General features: G+C 38.1%; 1 protein-coding gene across 3 annotated transcripts in view; it reads left to right on the plus strand.

The window, feature by feature from the left end:
* Nucleotides 1–23,464, plus strand: part of HERC2 (HECT and RLD domain containing E3 ubiquitin protein ligase 2) — a 295,601-nt gene that overhangs the window by 127,122 nt on the left and 145,015 nt on the right. For 2 of the 3 annotated variants that reach the window (XM_029953017.1, XM_029953018.1), the window contains exons 24-35: nucleotides 1,268–1,438; nucleotides 1,799–1,902; nucleotides 3,191–3,368; nucleotides 5,498–5,712; nucleotides 6,206–6,338; nucleotides 6,438–6,565; nucleotides 6,649–6,844; nucleotides 10,343–10,476; nucleotides 11,033–11,206; nucleotides 11,285–11,421; nucleotides 11,537–11,688; nucleotides 12,655–12,846. In XM_029953017.1, coding sequence (XP_029808877.1) covers nucleotides 1,268–1,438; nucleotides 1,799–1,902; nucleotides 3,191–3,368; nucleotides 5,498–5,712; nucleotides 6,206–6,338; nucleotides 6,438–6,565; nucleotides 6,649–6,844; nucleotides 10,343–10,476; nucleotides 11,033–11,206; nucleotides 11,285–11,421; nucleotides 11,537–11,688; nucleotides 12,655–12,846 — 1,914 coding nt within the window. The remainder of the gene's footprint in view (nucleotides 1–1,267; nucleotides 1,439–1,798; nucleotides 1,903–3,190; nucleotides 3,369–5,497; nucleotides 5,713–6,205; nucleotides 6,339–6,437; nucleotides 6,566–6,648; nucleotides 6,845–10,342; nucleotides 10,477–11,032; nucleotides 11,207–11,284; nucleotides 11,422–11,536; nucleotides 11,689–12,654; nucleotides 12,847–23,464) is intronic. The other variant, XM_029953019.1, reaches the window with a different exon arrangement.

The raw sequence follows: 23,464 nt of genomic DNA on the forward strand, positions 1-23,464 counted from the left end.
GTTGGTTGATGTGCTTCCAGTCTGTTTCCTCTAACAGTGTATCTCTAGGTCCTTTTTTCTCTCTCTTTGGTCATACTCTTTATTTGTCAAAGAAGCAGGGAGTTTGTTATGGAGAATTTCCCATTTTCTGAATTTGGTTGATTGCCCTCTTAGTCTAACATCTATCAGTTACACTTTCTCTAAACAGTTGGTTTATATGTATAGATTTGATGAGGTTTGGATGCAGATTTGGATTCAGTTTTTGAAGAATGTGTCTAAGGTCATGCTGTGTGTTTCCTGTTTCATTGGCTCTGAGGTCTGTGAGTCTGTGTGACATCCACCTTCCATTCTGTTCAGGTAGACCAGGGTGTTCACATACAGTCTGTCGTCTATAAAATCCTCTAGCAACCTTGCCCTCAGCTGTTTGGTTAGCACAAAGTACAATTTGCACAGATAAGGACATGATCCTAGTTTTACTCCCCTCCTCAGTCACCTCCCTTTATCATTTTTCATGATATTGAGTTGGTTTCCTAGCACTTCTAAAGGCGACCAATGAGGCATTCTCCCTTCCTTTCTGTTTATATTTTATTTATTTACTTCTTTTTTTTTTTTTTTTTTTTTTTTTTGAGAGGGAATGAGCAGGGGAGGGGCAGAGGGATAGGGAGTATAAGAATTGAAGGAGACTCCATGCCCAGTACAGAGTCCAACTCAGGGCTCGATTTCCTGACTGTGAGATCATGAACTGAGCCAAAGTCAAGAGTCTGACACTTAATTGATTGAACCACCTAGGCACCCCTTTTTAAAATTTTTGACTATCATGAACTCTTAGAATTTTATTGATTTGATGTTTATTATCTTATTTACTTTTTAGCTTTTTTTCCTCCACTGTATACATTTAAAGGTATCAATGCCCTTAAACACATATTTAGCTCTAGAAGTGTGAATGTATAGTATTTTCCTGATCATTCATTGTATTATTTTTCCATTCATTTTTTTCTGGGAAGTCACACATGAATTTTTATTTTATTTTTGTTACCTATTTATAATTTAATTGCATTGTAGTCAGTGCATATGCTCTGCAGTTTTATTTCTTTGAATTTTTGGGGGGATTTGCTTTATTGTCCTTAGTGAATTTTTGTTTGTGGTATTAGTTATAGTGAGAGGTATGTTAATCTCTTATTGTGATTATGGATTTGTCTGTTTCCCTTAATAGTTCTTTTGCATGATTTGTTCTATTGGTTTATCTCTTGATCTATTGATTGATTGATTTTGGTTTCTGTATATACAGAATCATTTTTTACAGGCCAGAACTGTAGAAATAATGAGGAGGTGACACAGATACGCAAAGCTGATTTGGAGAACCACAATAAAGATGGAGGCTTCTGGACCGTGATTGATGGGAAAGTGTATGATATAAAGGACTTCCAGACACAGTCATTAACAGGAAATAGTATTCTTGGTAAGGCCTCACTTTTTACTTCATGGTTTAAAGTTGCAGCAATGTGCCGTTTTGAGCAGACTTTTGGCTTTTAAGCTCCAGGCCCCACATTTTAATCTACTGGTGACTTTGGTGTGAATTCAAGTACATTTGAAGAATTTCTTATCATTTTGCATTTGTTTGTTTCAACACCTGTTGGAACTTGTTTCAAATTCTGAGTTGGTGTGTGCAGCTCTGGGAGAGGATGAAGATCATTATTGGACTTTGCTAACCCTCACATTGGAGTAACTTGCCTGATCTATTTCCTGCTTGACATTTCTACTATTGGTGTCTAAGCAAATTGTATTGAAATAATGTTGCTTTTGTTCTTTTTTGTTTTAGCTCAGTTTGCAGGGGAAGACCCAGTGGTAGCTTTGGAAGCTGCTTTGCAGTTTGAAGACACCCGGGAATCAATGCATGCCTTCTGTGTTGGCCAGTATCTGGAGGTGAGGCTATGTGTGTGGGCCTCATGGTGGACTTCAGGGGAGACCTTCTTTGTATATTTGTGATAGGTGGTTTTTACCTTGAAGTATTGATAGTGGGTCTTCGGTGGCAATGCATCCTTTAGAAATTTTTCATAAATGAATTTACGTTCATTCATGTTAAGATTTATGAAGTATTAGTCTTGAAAAATTATTTTAAAAATTGTTAATTTGTAAGACATGAAGACCCTTTTCCACACACACACACACACACACACACAAAAGGTTAACTTTTGGTCTTTACAATTTTATTGTAAGCTTATGTAGAAATTTGAAGTGGCATACTACCTTGAGATATATATATTTTTAGGGAAGAATTATAGTAGCATAACTATTTAGAATAGAAATATGTCCTATATATGCATGAGATTTGGAGTTTATATATTGGGATTGGTTTTCCAGGGATAGATCCAGAAGTAATAACATTTATTAAGTGCCACATGGGTAGGACTTAAAGCATTTCATGAAGGGGAAGATTGACACTTTGCTTATAAATTATCTAATATTGGCAAAGTTTATTTTCATTTGGTATCTTTTTTGACTGGGTTTCTTTTTGTTAGCAAAAATGTATACATCCACATCTATAGTCCTGGTTCACTACTCACCACAATCCTTGTCATATTTTTGGGTTTTGTGGGGTGTTACTTATGCATGTAACAATTCAATATATTTTCTGAAGTATTGTATGCAGTCAGTCTGGAAACTTCTATTTGATTCTGTAAGGAATTCTCTAGTTTACCTGTTGTTTAAATTTTTAAAAAAAATTTAGTGTGTGTGTGTGTGTGTGTGTGTGTGTGTGTGTGTGAGAGAGAGAGAGAGAGAGAGAGAGAGAGAGAAGCAGCGGAGGACCAGAGAAAGGGAGAGAGAGAGAGAGTACCAAACAGGCTCTTCAAATGTTCATGCAGAGCCCCATGTAGGGTCGAACTCAAAAACGGTGAGATCATGACCTGAGCCAAAATTAAGAGTTGGACACTCAACCGACTGAGCCACCCAAGAGCCCCTCTAGTTTACCTGATTATCTGAGCTTTGGTTTTACCACCAGTAGACCTGTGTGTTTACTGTTTGCTTTGTAGGGTGTGCCTGGTTTACATCTTCTTTTATTTTGGCAATAGCATATATAGCGTCATAAGAGGATATAGGAAGAGGGTATCTAGAGCATCTGCTTCTCTTTCTGATGGAACTTTGTCGTGTTTAGGGATATAAGCTGTTGCTCTTTTGGTTTTTATGTTTTCAATTAACCCTGTTTTCTCAGACTGATGATGACATTTATCTTTCCAAGCCTGACCAAGAAGTTGTTACCATACCAGATCTGGGAAGTCTCTCTTCACCTCTGATAGACACAGAGAGGAATCTGGGCCTACTTCTCGGATTACATGCTTCCTATTTAGCTATGAGCACACCGCTGTCTCCGGTTGAGATCGAATGTGCCAGTAAGAAAAATTTGCTTTCTGCTAACAGATTAGAAGGTTATTTTAGCTGAGTCTTAAGTGCTACTTAGAATAGGAGAAGAAGAATCAACACAGTTGTTGGTGAGTAAAAATAAGGATAGTGGGATTATGAGACTAAACCAGTGAAATAGAAATGGCTGTGAATGGCATTCATTTGCTCTCATGACCTGTGGCAGCAGAGGAAGCTAACAGGTGCATGGGAATATCAGTCCTGTGCATGGTCTCGTTTTTGGTTCCTGTGACAGATGGGCTCAACTCGGCTGTTGTCTCCACGTGACATGGATTGGCTGTTCCTATTGGGGATAACATTCTGTTTGTTATCGTTATTGTGTTTTTACTAGACTCAAATACCTTTTGGGATTATGACCTCTATAACAACCTAAAGTAATAAAATTTCACTATATACCGTAAGATGGAATTCAAGCTTTTTTCATGTATTTCTACATTTCTCTGTCTACCAGTCATCCAGCAAGCATCTACTGAGTAAATACTCAGTATGAGTTATCATACTAGGTGCTCAGTGCATTAAGTGTGGAATTAGATATATCTCTGCCTTTAGGTGCTTTTTGTGTGATGATGAGCCAGACATCATAATAGAGCAGCATGCAGGGTGGATAAGGATAAAATGGAGACATTCGTAATTGGTTCTGATGGGGAAGAAAGGAAGTAAGTGAAGGAGTAAGGAAATTGGAGTCCCAGCAGAGTGGGTGTGTGAATCTTCTGGGCAGAAACACAGGTATGTGAGGAGCATTTGTTAAGAGAAGTCCTTTTGCTTGTGTATGTGTACTTTCAGAAGAGAATACTAGTGACGAAGGATGGTCAATTGCCTGGTCAGCCCAGCCTTCTGGAGCAAGCCCTTCGTGTGCATGCTGGGCATTTTGCTTCCTGCAGAGCCTCTCAGGGGGATGGAATCATCCTCTCCTTCAAAGATTTATAGTATGCGGAAGATACATTTCTTCTAAATCAGCAAGGAGGGTGGGAAAGAAGAGTCAGAGTAGAAGTGAGCAGAAGATACTGTGGGCCCTGGTCGGTGGGGGCCTAATCCATCAGAAACCACCTTTAGAGCCGTATCTTTGAGAGATTAGAGGGAGTTTTAAATGTAGAGACCTAGGGAAGGTCATGATCATGTCTGTGTTTTAGAATTAATGTAGCACGTAGGAGAATGCTCCTGAGTCCTCTAAAATCTAAATTTTCAGTAAAAGAACATTGAGTACATCTCAGATTTGATTGCTTGGGTTTTGGAGGACTATTTTGATAACAGAAATCATTGAAAAAAATTTGTAGCAATGAACAAACCGATTCTTCACTTTTTTGGTGAACTTCACTCCAGTTATTGTAGCAGTTAGAGTGAGCCTCCACATTGGCACTGGTGCATGTTCTTATGTGTCTAGCCATGCCTCACACAGGCCTCCTTTATAGTCTACTGGATCTCCAGTCTCTAAGGATCTGTCTCTAAGGTCCCATGTTATATGGTTAGTAGTCTCTCATTTTTATTACTAGATTAATGCTCTAGGGAAATGTGGCCTGGCCTGGGCATGTTTTTTCTTTGTAGACCCCTTCTCATGAGCTGCTTTCCTACCTGGATGCTCAGTGATTTTGTCTTTACCTAGATCTCAGCTCAGTTATCACTTCCACAGAAAATCTTTTACTGACTCTTGCAGGAGTGGAGGTTTTGCTGCTGTATACTCTTGTACCCACTGTAGTACTTTGTAGCCGATAGTTATACCAGTTGAAATTGCGTGATTACTTGTGTAAGTGTTGCCTCCATGCTGCTCTCCCTATTAAAATGCAATGCCCCAGTGTTCCCACAGTATCTGTAGAACCAGTCAGCTCCATGCTTGACTGAGTAGTAAAGGTTGGATTGGAACTGTTATACTGAGTTCTGATACCATAGTTAGGATGTAGTGAATAGCCAGAAGTGTTAACCTATTTTCATGCAGATATAGGAATTGTAAGCCAGTCTGTATAAATGTTAGATGTGACTCTTTAATATGAATCATGCTGAATTTTTCCTCTTAAATCAAGTATTCAGTTTTATTTTTTTATATCAGTATTTATTTCTGAATAGTACACTTAGGTTTCTCTATAATGTTTGCATATGCACTTTCTAGAGTGGCTTCAGTCGTCCATCTTCTCTGGAGGCCTACAGACCAGCCAGATCCACTATAGCTACAACGAGGAGAAAGACGAGGATCACTGTAGCTCTCCTGGAGGTACTCCTGCCAGCAAGTCCCGACTCTGCTCCCACAGACGGGCCTTGGGTGACCATTCCCAGGCATTTCTGCAAGCCATTGCTGACAATAACATACAGGATCACAATGTGAAGGTGAGTGAGGCCTTCCTACACTTAGTATCCTTTTGTTTATCTTAAGACTTTGATATGTGAACACTTTCATGTTCTTTGATGGCTTAGAACAGACTTTATTTATGTATTATTTGTAGGGCAGGTTTTGAGGTAGGAGGCTGGTTCAGTTCTAGGCACCTGGGCGGTTCAGTTGGATAAGCTTCTGACTCTTGATTTCTGGTCAGATCTTGATCTCAAGGTCATGAGATAGAGCCCTGTGTTGGGTTGTGCATAGGACATGAAACCTCTTAAGATTTTCTCTCTCCCTCTCCCCCTCACCCCCCTGCCATGTGCATGTGTGACACCTGCACACTCTCCTTAAAAAAAACAGAAAGGCTGGTTCAGTTCAATAAGTCAATGATGTTTTAGAAGCATTGCTGATTGCAAGTACATCAGAAATTGTGGCATGTAGTTTCGAATTTATGAGAGCACATTAGGTGGCTCTGAAGTTACCCTCCAGCTGTTTCTGTTGCAGGACTTTCTGTGTCAAATAGAAAGGTACTGTCGGCAGTGCCACTTGACAACACCAATCACTTTTCCTCCTGAGCACCCTGTGGAAGAGGTTGGCCGCTTACTGTTATGTTGCCTTTTAAAGCATGAAGATTTAGGTATGAGGCTTGACATTTTAGCTATACCATGAGATTTTCAACTGACATGCAATGTGCATTCATTCTTACTCTGCCCCTTTTTAAAAATGTCTTTTACAGGTCATGTGGCATTATCTTTAGTTCATGCAGGAACACTTGGTATTGAGCAAGCAAAGCACAGAACATTGCCTAAATCAGTAGTGGATGTTTGTAGAGTTGTTTACCAAGCAAAATGCTCACTCATTAAGGTAAATACATTTTTATCCTTTCTTTTGTGCTTACAGATAGTTGGTAAAATATTTAAGTTGTCTTTTCATATTTAACTTTGTAGACACATCAAGAACAGGGTCGTTCTTACAAGGAAGTCTGCGCTCCAGTCATTGAACGTTTGAGATTTCTCTTTAATGAACTAAGACCTGCAGTTTGTAATGATCTCTCTATAATGTCCAAGTTTAAACTATTAAGTTCTTTGCCCCGTTGGAGGAGGATAGCTCAGAAGATAATTCGAGAACGAAGGAAAAAGAGAGGTAAGAATGTAAAAGATGGGAAAATGCTGTCAGAGTGTGTGCTTTTCCCCAGTATATTTGAGTCTGTGATTTGAGTGAAGCTGTTCACGACTGCTCCGTATAGGTGGATTTCCACAGCTGCCTTAATGTATGTTATGTGTATTTATGATTGTACAAAATCCGCTTATTTTTCTAAGACATCAGATAATGCTGCAAATTTGGGACTGAGTATGTTATGATTTGGTAACTACTAAATTGATACTATAAAAGGTAAATACTATAAACTTTATTAAATTGATGGGGAAGACAGAGTGTGTTTTTTTTTTAATCACTTGTCCTGGTAAATGAGATACATGGGAATGTTTAATCTTTCAGTTAATTTTGCCATTATTGTAAAGAAATGATTTTTTTTTGGAAATATTGAGTATTCTGATACGTGGACAATTGTTATAAAAGGAACTAGAATTACTAATATTTTCAGGAAGCAACTGTTTAGGGATATAGAGAATTTTTATATTAAGTGAGCAAAATTTGAGTAAAAGTACATAAAAAACTTTGGAATTTGGTTAATTATGATTATAAGCACATTTTGCAGAAATTTCTGATTATATTATTATGAATTATACTAGTTTATTCACAGATCAGCTTATTAAACAATATTAATTAGTGATTTTTTGATGGACATTATGAACAATGATGTCATAAAAGACCAACTTTGTGTTAGAAGCCGTCCTGAATTAATTGTTCTCTTTTTTTTTTTCTTACAAGGCTCACACATTTATTGTGTATTATATTACCATAGGCTTAAGAATTCCTGGGAAGCTGATTTTAAAAGATTTGTTTCATGCCCTTCATCACATACTCTGTAAAACAACACATTTTCTAGGACACTTAATTTTGCATGCCTATGTTGTATATGTTTAGTTATGTCAGCTCTAGTGGGGCCCATAAAGCAAGTGCTATAGTTATTGAACCACTCAAGTGAGAAATGATAACAATTCTAAAAATATTGCATCTTGTGGTATTTAAAAAAAAAAAAGTTTATTACCAGGTTGGTTTCCATATAACACCCGTGCTCTTCCCCACATGTGCCCCTCTCCACGGCCGTCATCCCCCTTCCCCTTCCTCCCTCCCTCCTCAGCCCTCAGTTTGTTCTCAACATTCAAAAGTCTCTCATGATTTACCTCACTCCCTCTCCCCAACTCTTTTCCCCCCCTTTCCCATTCCCATGGTCCCCTATTAGGTTTCTACTGCTAGACCTATGAGTGAAAACATGGTATCTTTCCTTCTCTGCCTGACTTATTTCACTTAGCATGACTCCCTCCAGGTCCATCCACGTTGCTACAAATGGCCATATTTCATTCTTTCTCATATCCATGTAGTATTCCATTGTACATATAAACCACATCTTCTTGATCCATTCATCAATTGATGGACATTAAGGGTCTTTCCATGATTTGGCTATTGTTGAAAGCGCTGCTATGAACATTGGGTACTTGTGCCTCTATGCATCAGCACTTCTGTATCCCTTGGGTAGATCCCCAGCAGTGCTATTGCTGGACAGACACTTCTCCAAAGAGGACATCCAAATGGCCAACAGGCACATAAAATGATGTTCAGTGTCATTCAGCATCAGGGAAATACAAACCAAAACCACACTGAGATACCACCTCATGCCAGTCAGAGTGGCTAAAATAAACAAATCAGGAGAGTACAGTTGCTGGCGAGGATGTGGAGAAACGGGCACCCTCCTACACTGTTGGTGGGAATGTAAACTGGTACAGTTGCTCTGGAAAATAGTGTGGAGGCTCCTCAAAAAACTATCAGTGGATCTCCTCTGAATTAATTGTTCTTGAGCAAACTCTTAACCACAACAATTTGCCTAAATCCTAGAGATGGTCTGGATCAGGAAATCATGGTAGGAATGCTTCTGAGATCCCTTTAACCTAGTAGCCAGGAAATTCATAGTAGAGGCACAGGCTTGGGAGACCACTGTCTCAGCTTGAGGGAGAGTGATGACCTCACCACCTGGCCATCTCCTCCATGGATTCTGAGCCCATATTGTCACCTCTTAAAGTTTCTTGTTGTGGGTTTAAATTTTTAGTCGTGTGATGTTTGAAGCTAATTTTGTTTTTATTTTAAGAAAATTGAGCAAGTTGTAAATGATTATTATTGTTGGTGCTGTGTTAGGCTCACCAAAAGTGCCCTTAAATTTGATGATTCACTGGACTCAGAAGAGCTGTTAACACTCACAGTTACAGTTTATTACTGTGAAAGGATACAGATTAAAATTAGCAAAAGGAAAGGCACATTGAGGGCAGTCCAAAGGATACTAGGCCTAAGCTTCCAGTTCCTGCCAGTGGAGCTGCCCACGGCCATGCTTAGTTCTCTCAGCAGTGATGTAAGACAACATGTGTGAAGGGCTGGCTGTCAGCCAGGAGTCTCACTTGAGCCTTGGTGTCCAGGATTATAATTAGGGGTCAGTCACATAGACATATGGGTTCTGCATGGCTGCTGTCAGTTATTAGACTCCGGCTTCCACAGTAGAAGCAGGTGATAACCGTAAGTCACATTCTTGGCATAAACTATCTGGTCGAACTGGAAAACATGGCCTTAGACCTCAGGCATACAGTAACACTCTTCTCAGGCAGAACATGCCAAGGACTTGGATCTCAGTTTACAGGAGATGGCCTAGTGCTGAAGGGACAGTCTTTCTTGGGAATTCGTAGGGATTGGGGGAACCCAGACCTGCTGTGTTAGTGTTTATTGCCCAAGTATATTGTTAATTATATTCCTTATTATGTTATTTGCTGAAGAGATAATAAACTAAAAATCTTGAAAGCAAAAATATGGAAGCAGTGCTACATATTACATTGCAAATTCAACAGAAATTTCCCATATTAAAAAGACTAACATAGTAAAAGGCACCAGTTAATTCAGTTCAGTTGCATAGTGGTGACAGATTCATTGCACTAGCCCAGAGTAGGTAAGCTGGGGGCAAATGCAGCCTGCTGCTCAGTGTCTGTTGTCCATGAGCTAAGATTGGGTTTTGATCTTAAAATTACTTTTTAAAAAAATCAAAAGAAGAAGAATATGTTTGACATACGTAAATTATCTGAAGTTTTAATTCTAGCATCTATAAACAAAGTTTTTGGCCTGCAACAGCAGAATAGAGTATTTATAATAGACTGAATGGCCTGCAGAGACGAAAATATTTACCATCTATCTGGCCCTTTAAGAAAAAGTTTGCTGACTCCTGGGCTTCTCTTTCTGTAGGACCATCATAGCATCCTCACCATCTTTCTGTACATGATGTTGAGTAGCAGAGTGTCACTATGTCATGTGAGAATAATCATGATAGTTTTTACTTCTGTAGTTTGAGGATTTCAGTTGACAGTGGTATTTACATGTTTGAGTAAAATATTTAGATCCTTTACCTTCATGCAAATTTAATATTTCCTATTTTAAAGTTGTATACAAGTAAATTAATTTTATAATGAAAGATGTTTTTAATCATAGTTCCTAAGAAGCCAGAATCTACAGATGATGAAGAAAAAATTGGAAATGAAGAGAGTGATTTAGAAGAAGCTTGCATTTTGCCTCATAGTCCTATAAATGTGGATAAAAGACCCATTACAATTAAATCACCTAAGGTGAAGTATTTTCTGTGATTCTGGGGCTGGCTGAATAGAAACACAGCACATAGCAAAGGAACCCATAAGTATTGTCACTGTCTTTAGGCATCTATAGGATAGAGAGTGTAGTGGGTTACTAAATATGGGTGACAGCCCCAGTCATGCCTAACACACTTGATTTATGGTGTCCTGGTGAGATTGATAGCTGGAAACATGTTCCCTTTTACTTTTAGTAGTACATTGTATCATTATTTATTGCCATTCATTCACTGAATGATATTTTGCCCGAGAAACTGTCCTTGTTTCTTAGGCGATTTAGACCTATGATAATTTAACTTTGTATATGCCATGTTAGTCTCTTCCAAAGTATATAAGTATAGAGATTATAAATTCATTTATAATCCTCTTTATGGCATAGTTATTTTTTCCATAAGTCAGTTACTTAATTTGAAGTATTTTACCAACTTAAACCTACTTGCATTTATTTATATTTTATTTGAGTAACTGTTTTAGAGCACATATTAGTATTGATAAGGCAAACAGACTAATGTTGAAAATGGTTTTCTTTCATCAGGATAAATGGCAGCCACTGCTGAGTACAGTTACAGGTGTTCACAGATACAAGTGGTTGAAGCAGAATGTTCAGGGTCTTTATCCACAGTCTGTGCTCCTCAGTACAATTGCTGAATTTGCCCTTAAGGAAGAGCCGGTGGATGTAGAAAAAATGAGAAAGTGCCTGCTAAAACAGGTAAAATTTGCTAAAAACATTCTTCTCTGCATTGGATAATATACACAGCAATTAACTGTATGCATTCATATTTTGCAGTTGGAGAGAGCAGAGGTTCGTCTGGAAGGGATAGATACAATTTTAAAATTGGCAACCAAAAATTTCTTACTTCCATCTGTGCAGTATGCTATGTTTTGTGGATGGCAAAGACTTATTCCTGAGGGGATTGATATAGGGTAAAACTTCGTTATAACATTTTTCGTAATAAGGGAAACTGTGGCAACAAGGCATTTTATTGAAATTAAAAGTCTGGCAGTATTCTAAGTAAAATTCTTTATCTTTGTTTCAAAGGGAACCTCTTACGGATTGCTTAAAGGATGTTGATTTGATTCCACCTTTTAATCGGATGCTGCTCGAAGTAACTTTTGGCAAGCTATATGCTTGGGCTGTTCAGAATATTCGAAATGTTTTGATGGATGCAAATGCAAAATTTAAAGAGCTTGGTGAGTTAAATCTGATGCTTAAAAGGCTGTATTAAGATTACTGTTGAAGTATTGTCAGTGATCATGTTAGCATTATTTTATAGTTTGGCTCCTAATTATATGTTGTGGAAACTTGCAAATGCTGATTTTTGCTCTTTGAGAAGACTTTGATTACTTTGTACATTAGAATGATAATCTTTTTTAAGTTTTTTATTTTTATATTATATATTACACATTATATTGTATTTTATATTATATTTATATATAAAAATATATTTATCTTTTATTTTTATTTTTTAGACAGAACGTGCACTTACCTGCATGTGTGCAGGGTCAGGGGGCAGAGGGAGACGGAGAAAGAATCTTAAGCAGACTCCCATGCCCAGTGTGGAGCCCCAACTCTGGGCTTGATCTAGTTACTGTGAGATTATGACCTGAAGTGAAATCAAGAGTTGGATGCATAACTGACTGAGCCACTGAGGTGGCCTAGAATGATAATCTAGGTTGATTTAAGGTTTCTCAAATTTTAAACGGAACTTTCAAAATTCAGAAGACACAATTTTGTAGTGTCCTAATACTAAGCTTTTACATTTTAACATTTTCATGTGTATCACTAACACCATATATCCTAAAGTGTATATTGTTTATTAATACTTCATTTCTTGGATAGTTTGAGCATCTACAGAGAAATGCTAGGATTGGTTTTGTGGAAGAGAAGTGAAATACGACTGTTGTATATGAAATGAAATGGGTAAGCCACCAGGGATATTTAGAGGAGCTATGTGATAAGTTTTGCAGACAAATGGAAATAGTTCTATGTGGATTGATGGTGGTAGGATTATTGCAAAGCAGTGCAGAGCTGCCTGATGTCCATACTCTGGAAACTCACTGAAAACCATAGTTTTTAAAAAATTGCTTCTGCTTTCTGCATCTGTATGTTCTCATATCAATGGGCAAGAAATGTCTGTGGGTGCTAATGCCATTTAGGTATCCAGCCCGTCCCTCTACAAACCATTACCAACGAGAACCCATCAGGACCAAGTCTGGGGACGACTCCACAAGCTCGCTTTCTCCTGGTGATGCTCAGCATGCTCACCTTGCAACATGGTGCAAACAACCTGAACCTCCTGCTGAACTCTGGCACTCTTGCCCTGACACAGACAACACTTCGGCTGATTGGTAGGTTGGCACTAGTCATTTATGAAAATGTCAAGGTTTTGCCTTTATATTTTCTTTCTCTCTCTTTATAAATTTTTTTTATTATGGTAAAATGAAAATAACAGGGGTGCCTGGGTGGCTCAGTTGGTTAAGAGGCCGACTTAGGCTTAGGTTATGATCTCATGGTTCATGAGTTTGAGCCCTGTGTTGGGCTCTGTGCTGACAGCTCAGAGCCTGAAACCTGCTTCAAAGTCTGTGTCTCCTTCTCTCTCTGTCCCTTCCCTGCTCACGCTCTGTCTCTCAGTCTCTCAAAGATAAATATAAAAAAAAAAAGAAAACATAAGTACCATTTTAACAACTTCATAATTCATTAACCTTAAGCATATCCACAGTGTTTTACAAGCATTACCGGTATCTAGTTACATAACATTTTTTGTCATCCCAACTGCAAAACCATTCCTATTTAGTGGCAACTCCTGATTTCCTACTCCCCCAGCTTTTGGCAGAAATGAATCTTTTTGCTCTGTGGATTTTCTATTATGAATATTTCATATAAATATAATTTTTATATTTCATACAATTTTTAGCCTTCTGTATCTGGCTTATTTCACTTAGCATGTTTCAGTACTTCATTTCTTTTTTATGGTTAAAATGTATTATATGAATATACTACATTTTATTTATCCTTTTATCCATGGTTGGACATTTGGCTTGTTTCTACCTTTTGGCCATCGTGAGTAATGCTGCTAGGAACATTTGTGTACAAGTTTTTATTTGAACACCTATTTCCATTTCTTCTGTTATATACCTAGGAGTAGAAGTGCAGGGTGTTATGGAAATCCTATGTTTAAAATGTTAAGTAAGGAACCTCCAGTCTTTTCCCTAGCACTGCATCATTTTCCATTCCCCTTCAATATGGACTTGGCTTCTAGTTTCTCCATATCCTCACCAACACGAGTTATCTCTGGATGGATTGAGGCCATCTCAGTTGTTATGAAGTTGGATCTCATTGTGGTTTGATTTACATTTTGCTAATGTAAGGACATCGAACATCGTTACATATGTTTGTTGGCCATTTGTATATATTTCTTGGATAAATTTTTTTTTTTGATTTTTAAAAAAGTATTTTTTCTGGTGTGTCGGTTCTGATTTACTTCTTTAAAAATTTTTTTTAAATGTTTGTTTATTTTTGAATGACAGACACACACACACACACACACACACACACACACACACACACAAAGCACGAGGAGGGGAAGGACAGAGAGAGAAGGAGACTCAAAATGTGAAGCAGGCTCCAGGGTCTGAGCTGTCAGCACAGAGCCTGAGGTGGGGCTCGAACTGAAGGGCTGTGAGATCGTGACCTGAGCCGAAGTTGGACCTTACCTGACTGAGCCAGTTAAGGCGCCCCATACTTTTGCCTTTTTAAATTGCATTATTTGTCTTTGTGTTTATGAGTTGTAGGAGTCCTTTTATATATTCTGGTACTAGACCATTATTAATTATATGATTTGAAGATATTTCTTCCTACTCTGTGGGTTGTGTTTTACACTGATACACAGAAATTTAAAATTTTGGTTGAGTCCAATTTGTCTGTTTTTCTTTTGTATCTTGTATTTTTGATGTTATGTCAAAAAACCATGGCCAAATCCCAGGTCATGAGGATTACTCACGGTGTTTTTTTTTTTTTTAAGTTTTATAGTCTTCTTATATTTAAGTCTTTAGTCCATTTGTAGACAATTCTTAATACAGTGTGAGGTAAGAACTCCTTTTTTTGGTTATCCAGGTGTCCCAGTATTTTTGTTGAAAAGACTCTTCCCAAGGTCTTGGCCCCCTTGTCAAAAATCATCTGACTATAGATAGTGTAATTTATTTTTAGACTATTTTGTTGGTCTGGAGGTCTGTCAATATGCTAGTATCATCTTGTTGGAAACACTAGCTTTATGGTAAGTTTTGAAATCAAAGAGTAGTTTTCCAACCTTGTTTTTCTTTCTCAAGATTATTTTAGCTATTTTGGGTCCTTAGCATTTCCATAGCAATTTTAGGGCTGGCTTTTCTGTCTCTGAAAAAAATAGCAATTGAGATTTTCTGAAGGTTGTATTGAATCTGTAGATTGTGTTAGGGAGGATTGCTATCTTAACCAATATTAAGCCTTTCTTTCCATGATATGGAATGGCTTTATGTTTATTTAAGTCTTTCATTTCTTTGAACTGTAGTTTATGGTTTTATTGTTATAGGGTAATGCTGGCTTCATAGAGTGAGTTAGGAAGTGTTACCTCCTATTTTTGGAGAGTTAAAGAATTGTTATTAATTCTTTAAATATTTGGTAGTATTCACCAGTTAAGCCATCTGGTTCTGGGTTTTTCTTTGTTGAGAGGTTTTTGATTACTGATTCAGTCTCTTTACTTATTCTAGGTCTTTTCACATTTTCTCTTCTTAGTTCAGATAATTTGTGTGTTTCTAGGAATTTATCCATTTCATCTAGGTTAGCTTATTTGTTGTATCATTGTTCATATACTCTCTTATTCTTTTTATTTCTGTAGAATCAGCAGTAATATCCCCAATTTCATTTCTGGTTCTAGTTATTTGCATTTTGTCTCCTTTTTCTTAATCTACCTAAAAATTTGTCATTTTGCTGATATTTTCCAAAAAACTGACTTGTATTGATTGATTCTATTATTTTTAAATTCTTTACCTCTGCTCTAGTTTTTATTATTTCCTTCTTTCTATTATGGGTTTATTGTGTTCTTATTTTTCTAGTTCCTCCAGGTGTACAGTTAAGTTACTGATTGAGATTTTTCTTCATTTTTTTAAGTATTTATGAGAGAGAGAGCATGTGTGCATGAGTGAGGGAGAGGGGGAGAGAGAAGGGGGTAGAGAGAGAGAGAGAGAGAGAGAGAGAGAGAGAGAGAGAGAGATTGATTGATTGAGAGAGAATTCTAAGCAGGTTCTTCACTGTCAGTGTGGAGCCCAGCCTGGAGCTCAAACTCACGAATCACAAGATCATGACTGGGGCTGAAATCAAGAGTCGGATGTTTAACCCACCAAGCTACCCACGTGCCCCTTTTCTTTTTTTAATGTATGCATTTATAAATAATAATTTCCCCAATGGCACTGCTTTTTCTGCATCCTATAAGTTTTGGTATGTTGTGTTTTCGTTTTCATTTGTCTCAACGTATTTTTTTTTTAATTTAAATTTTAGCTAGTTAGCATACACTGCAATATCAGGTTCAAGAATGGAATTCAGTGATTCATTACATACAACACCCAGTGCTCAATACAAGAAGTGCCCTCCTTAATACTTGTCACCCATCTAGCCCATCTCCAACCTACCTTCCTCCATTAACTCTCAGTTTGTTCTCTTATCATTAAGTGTCTCTTGTGGTTTGTTTCCCTCTCTTTTCTTCCCCATCCTTCCCATATGTTCATCTGTTTTGTATCTTAAATTCCACATGAGTGGAAATCATGTGGTATTTGTCTTTCTCTGACAGACTTATTTTGCTTAGCATAATGTACTTTAGCTCCATCACATTGCTACAAATGGCAAGATATTCTTTTTGCTGGCTGAGTAATATTGCTGTGTGTATGTGTGTGTGTGTGTGCGCACGCGTGAATGTGCACATGTGCGTGTGCTTCCTTATCGATTCATCAGTTGATGGACACTTGGGCCCTCTCCATAGTTTGGCTGTTGCTGATAATGTTACTATAAACATTTGGGTGCTTGTACCCCTTCAGATTTGTATTTTTGATTCCTTTGGGTCAATAACAGTGCAATTGCTGGATTATTAGGGTACATCTATTTTTAGCTTTTTGAGGAACTGCCATACTGTTCTATAGAGTGGTTGCACCAGTTTACATTCTCACCAGCAGTGTAAGAGGGTTCCCTTTTCTCCTCGTGCTTACTGATCCCTGTTGTTCAGATATTCTGACAGGTGTGAGGTGGTATCTCAACATTGTTTTGATTTGTATTTCCCTGATGGTGAGTAATGTTGAAGATTTTTTCATGTGTCTGTTAGCCATCTGGATGTTTTTGGAGAAAGGTCTGTTCATGTCTTTGCACACTTCTTACCTGGATTATTTGTTTTTTGTGTGTTGTGTGTTGAGTTTGATAAGTTTCTTATAAAATTTGGATACTAAAAGTTCTTTCATGATTTTTTTACTTTGAATGGTTAAGTGTGTGTAATTTAAATTCCATATATGTGTGAAATTTCTAGACTTTTTAATTAAAAAAATTTTTTAATATAGTTTATTGTCAAGCTGGCTTCCATATAACACCCAGTGCTCTTCCCCACAAGTGCTCTCCTCCATGACCATCACCTCCCTTCTCCCCATCCCCTCCACCTTCAGCCCTCAGTTCATTTTCAGTATTCAAGAGTCTCTCATGATTTGCCTCCGTTCCTTTCCCAAACTCCTTTTCCCCCTTCCCCTCCCCATTGTCCTCTGTTAGGTTTCTCCTGTTAGACCTATGAGTGACAACATATGGTATCTGTCCTTCTCTGCCTGACTTATTTCGCTTAGCATGAGGTCCATCCACTTTGCTATGAATGGACAGATTTCATTCTTTCTCATTGCCATGTAGTATTTCATTGCATATATAAACCACATCTTCTTGAGCCATTCATCAGGTGATGGACATTTAGGTTCTTTCCATGAATTGGCTACTGTTGAAAGTGCTTCTGTGAACATTGGGGTACATGTGCCCCTATGCATCAGCACGTCTGTATCCCTTGGGGAAATCACCAGCACTACTATTGTGGGTCATAGGGGAGTTCTATTGCTAGTTTGTTGAGGAACCTCCACACTGTTTTCCATAGGGGCTGCATCAGTTTACATTCCCACCAACAGTGTAGGAGGGTGCCCGTTTCTCCACATCCTTGCCAGCATCTATAGTCTCTTGATTTGTTCATTTTAGCCACTCTGGCATGAGGTGGGATCTCAGTGTGGTTTATATTTGTTTTTCCCTGATGATGAGTGATGCCGAGCATTGTTTGATGTGCCTGTTGGCCATCTGGATGTCCTCTTTGGAGAAGTGTCTATTCATGTCTTCTGCCCATTTCCTTACTGGATTATTCGGTTTTCGGGTGTGGAGTTTGGTGAGTTCCTTGTAGAATTTGGGTAGTAGCCCTTTATTTGATATGTCATTTGCCACTATCTTTTCCCATTCCTTTCATTGCCTGTTAGTTTTGTTGATTCTTTCCTTTGCAGTGCGAAAGCTTTTTATCTTGATGAAGTCCCAATAGATTATTTTGGTTCTTGATTCCCTTGTCTTTGGGGATGTGTCAAGTAGGAAATTGCTGTGATTGAGGTCAAGGAGGTTGTTTCCTGCTGTCCTCTATTTTTTTGTATGGTGTAAGAGAGTGGTCTAGTTTCATTTTTCTGCATGGTGCTGTCCAGTTTTCCCAGCACCATCTGTTGAAGAAGCTGTGTTTTTTCCATTGGATACTCTTTCCTGCTTTGTCAAAGGTTAATTGGCCATACACTTGTGGGCCCAGTTCTGGGCTCTCTATTTTATTCCATTGGTCTATGTGTCTGTTTTTATGCCAATACCATACTATCATGATAATGACAGCTTTGTAGTAGAGGTTAAAGTCTGGGATTGTGATGCGCCCCTCTCCCCTCACCCCCCCGTCTTGGTTTTTTTCTTCAACATTACTTTGGCTATTCAGGGTTTTTTGTGGTACAAATTTTAGGATACAAATTTTAGGATAGCTTCTTTTAGCTTTGAGAAAATGCTGGTGCAATTTTGATAGGGATTGCATTGAATGTGTAGATTGCTTTGGGTAGTAATGACATTTTAACAATGTTTATTCTTCCGATCCATGAGAATGGAATGTTTTTCCATTTCTTTGTGTCTTCCTCAATTTCTTTTGTAAGTTTTCTATAGTTTACATCATCTTTTACATCTTTGAATAGGTTTATTCCTAAGTATTTTATGGTTTTTTTGTGCAGTTGTGAATGGGATCTGTTTCTTGATTTCTCTTTCTGTGGCTTCATTATTGGTGTATAAAAGTGCAGCCGATTTCTGTACATTGATTTTGTACCCTGCAACTTTGATGAATTTATGGATCAGTTCTAGTAGGCTTCTGGTGGAGTCTGTTGGGTTTTCCATGTAGAGTATCATGTCATCTGTGAAAAGTGAGAGTTTGACTTCATCTTTGCCAATTCTGATGCCTTTTATTTCCTTTTGTTGTCTGATTGCTGATGCTAGGATTTCCAGCACTATGTTAAACAACAGTGGTGAGACTTGACATCCTTGTCGTGTTTGTGATCGCAGGGGGAAATCTCTCAGTTTTTTCCCATAGAGGATCATCTTAGCTGTGGGCTTTTCATAAATTACTTTTAAAATGTTTAAGTTCGTTCCGTCTATCCCTACTTTCTTGAGGGTTTTCATTAAGAAAGGATGCTATATTTTGTCAAATGCTTTTTCTGCATCTATTGACAGGATCAATGGTTTTTATCTTTTCTTTTTTTAACGTGATGTATCACATTGATGGATTTGCAAATATTGAACCAGTCCTGTAACCCAGGAATGAATCCACTTGATCATGGTTGATAATTCTTAGTATTTGCTGTTGAACTCGATTTGCTAGTATCTTGTTGAGTATTTTTGCATGTGTATTCATTAACGATATTGGCCTGTAGTTCTCTGTTTGTGTTGGGTCTCTTTCTGGTTTGGGAATCCAAGTGATGCTGGCTTCTTAGAATGAGTTTGGAACTTTCCCTTCTATTTCTGTTTTTTGGAATAGCTTGAGAAGAATGGGTATTAACACTGTTTTAAATGTCTGGTAGAATTCCCCTGTGAAGCCATCTGGCCCTGAGCTCTTATTCCTTGGGAGATTTTTTTTCTAACTGTTTCTATTTCTTCACTGGTTATGGGTCTGTTCAGATTTTCTGTCTCTTCCTGTTTGAATTTTGGTAGTGCAAGTGTGTTTAGGAATTTGTCCATTTCTTCTCGGTTGTCCAGTTTGTTGACATATAATTTTTCATAGTAATCTCTGATGATTGCTTGTATTTCTGAGGGACTGATTATAAGAAATCCATTTTCATTCATGATTTTGTCTATTTGTGCATTCTCTCTTTTTTTTCTGAGGAGCCTGGCTAGAGGTTTATCAATTTTGTTTATGTTTTCAAAAAACCAACTCTTGGTTTCATTGATTTGTTCAGCTGTTTTTTTGGATTCTATATTGTTTATTTCTGCCCTGATCTTTATTATTTCTCTTCTTCTACTGGGTTTGGTGTGCTCTTGCCCTTTCTAGTTTTCTTTTTCTACTTTGTTGAAATAGGCCTGGATTGCAATATACTTTCCTTTAGGACTGCCTTTGCTGCATACCAGAGCTTGGATTGTTGTATTTTCATTTTCATTTGTTTCCATATATTTTTAAATTTCTTTTCTAATTGCCTGATTCGCCCAGTCATTCTTTAGTAAGGTGGTTTTTAACCTTCGTATTTTTGGAGGTTTTCCAGAGTTTTTCCTGGGATTGATTTCAAGTTTCATAACATTGTGATCTGAAAGTGTTAGGGTATACTCTCAGTGCGTTTATATTTATGGAGGGCTGCTTTATGCCCCAGTATGTGATCAATCTTGGGGAATGTGCCATGTGCATTTGAGAATAAGTTAAATTTCCTAACTTCTGGATGCAGAGTTCTAAATATATCTATAAGTTCCATCTGTTTCAATGTGTTGTTCAGGTCCATTGTTTCTTTAGTGATTTTTTTTGTTTGCTTTATCTATCCATTGCTGTAAGTGGAGAATTATTAACCTGCAGTATTCACATTCTTCTGAATAAGGTTGTTTGTATTTGTGATTGTTTATTTTACTTGGGTGCTCCCACATTTGGCTCATATATGTTTATAATTGTTAGCTCTTCCTGATGGAAAGGCCCTATAATTATTATATAATGTTCTTCTTCATCTTTTGTTACTGCCTTTACTTTAAAGTCCAGAGTATCCGATAGAAGTATGGCTACTAGGCATTCTTTTGACATGACAGATATTTCTCCATTCCTTTACTTTACATCTGGTGGTTTCTCCAGGTCTAAAATGAGTCTCTTGTAGTCAGCAAATAGATGGATTTTTTTTAAATCCATTCTGCTACCCTATGTCGTTTTATTGGAGCATTCACTCCATTTACATTCAGTGTTATTATTGAGAAATGTGGGTTTGGATTCGTTGTATTCTCTGTAGAGTTCACATATGTAGTGGTTGCTCTGGTACCTTGTATTCCTTGCAACATTTTCCTCATAGAGTCCCTCTTAGGATTTCTTATAGGGCTGGTTTGGTGTTGATGAATTCTCTAATTTTTGTTTATTTGGGAACAACTTTTATCTCTCCTTCTATTTTGAATGACAGGCTCGCTGGACAAAGTGACTCTTGGCTGCATATTTTTCTGCTCATCACATTGAAGATTTCCTGCCATTCCTTTTTCGCCTACCAAGTTTTATTAGATAGATCTGCAACCACTCTGATAGGTTTGTCTTTGTATATTAGGGCCCTTTTATCCCTAGCTTCTCTCAGAATTCTCTTTTTATCTGTATATTTTGGCAGTTTCACTATGATATGTCATGCCTAAGGTTGATTCACATTACGTCTTTAGGGGGTTCTCTGTGCCTCTTGGATTTCAATGACTATTTCCTTCCCTAAATTCGGGATGTTCTCAGCTACAATTTGATCAAGCAGCCCTTCAGGACCTTTTTCTCTTTTTTCTTCTTCAGGAATTCCTTTGAGATGGATATTGTTCCATTTGATTATGTCATTCAGGCCTTGAATTCTCCTTTCGTGCTCCTATATCAATTTCTCTCTCTTTTTCACAGCTTCCTCTTTTGCTATAACTGTGTCTTCTAATTCACCTATTCTCCTCTCTGCCTCTTCAATCCGTGCAGTGGCCATCTCTATTTTATTATCAACCTCATTTATAGCCTTTTTTTTTTTTTACCTTGTCACTGCTACTTTGAAGGTCCCTAGTCTTTGTATCAATAACTTCTCTGATACTTTTTCAAGCTTAGCAATTAATTTTATGACAATTTTTCTAATTTCTTGTTTAGTCATGTTGCTTGTATCTGTTTTTTGCATTCCTTTGGCTGTGTCTTCTTGCTGTAATTTCTTTAGAGGAGAGTTCTTTTGTTTTGTCATTTGGGCTAGCTTTTTCTTTTTAATCAGTTTTAATAGCTTGTTATGCACTCTGAACCTGTGAGTAGTGTTCACGTCCGTGGCCTGTTTGTTCAGGAAGTGTTCTTTTAATGGTATCTCTCATTTCTTGGTTAGTCTTGGGCCTTTGATTATTTTATTTACCTACTTAGTGATGTTTGGGACTCTCCACCCTGTGTACTTTGACTTGTTTCTTGGGGTAGCCCTGAGAAGGAAGACAGACAGATAAACACAGAGGGAACAAAAGCATGCAAGTGCACAGACAAATCCGAGGGGAGAGATACGAATAAGATAAAGGAAAATATATGTGGATGGCATGGAAAAAAAAAAAGGCAGCTCTCCCTTGAGGATTGGCGTGGTTTGGTGCAGTTAGGTTGTGGTGCTGCTCTCTGAGGCCCCTCCTTGGTGCTTGCAGGGAGAAAAATGGCGGCTTCCCCTCCTCCCCCTTTCGCTCTGCTCAAACCAATGGTTGCAAGCTGCTCTTTTGAGTACGACCTCCCTGTGCCGTGGGCGAGCCAAGTTGCATTTTCCAAGACCCGCCTCATTTCCAAATCCTAGTCCATGCACTTTCATGCTACTGCCTGAGATGAGATGTACTACCACTGGCAGCTGGCTTTCTAGCTGGGATCGAGTAGGGCGAAGGGGCTGTTTCTCCTGGTGCCACCTGGAATCAGGCACTGCTGCTGCTGAGCCCAAGGAAGAATTCACCAGCTAGAGGGGTTGGATTTCTCCACGCCCAGTAGTTTTATATGGGGTGACAATATCTCTCTTCCTCCCAGGCCACTTTTTTTTAATCTCTCCTTTAGAGACAGTTATATGAGCGTTTTCAGTCTCTCTTTCTCTTTTCCCTGTCTCCACGGGGCTCTGCGTGCTCTCCCTGTGTTGGGCTGGGGCTCCCACCCCTCCACATCTCCGGGTCCTGGCCCAGTTTTTTCTTTTCTTTTCTTTTTTTTTTTAATTCCCCAAGTTCTCACTCACTCAGTCAGGTATATTTGAGGTTGTCTTCCTTCTGGAGTGTTTGTGTTTTTCTCCCACTCTTACAGATCAGGGTATTGTCACTTCAGTCCTCAGTTTGATAAATGCGGGCAGGCGAAAATTACAGAGCTCCCTACTTCTCTGCCATCTTGCTCTTCTTTCCTCGTTTGTTATTTCCAGTTTCATTCTGTAGTTGTTGGAGAAGATAATTTGTATGATTATAATATATTTCAGTCTCTTGAGGCTTTGGTCTAGTATATGGGCTATCCTGGAGAATGTTTTATGTACCCTTGAGAAGATTGTGTATCCTGCTTTTTTTCAGTTCAGTATATATATGTGTGTGTGTCTGTTAGATCTGCTTGGTTTCTAATGTTTTTTTGTGTGAACTCTGAAATACTGCAGGGCCAGTGTTCTAAGTCCAAGAGAAAGTGCAAGGCTTTCTTAAGCTGTTTTGTGCTTGTCAATCTTTGTGTCTACATGACCCATTCAAAAATATGCATCAGGCTAGAAAAAAAATCAG

The sequence above is a fragment of the Suricata suricatta genome, chromosome 9 (assembly GCF_006229205.1).
Source record: "Suricata suricatta isolate VVHF042 chromosome 9, meerkat_22Aug2017_6uvM2_HiC, whole genome shotgun sequence".
Lineage (NCBI taxonomy): Eukaryota > Metazoa > Chordata > Mammalia > Carnivora > Herpestidae > Suricata > Suricata suricatta.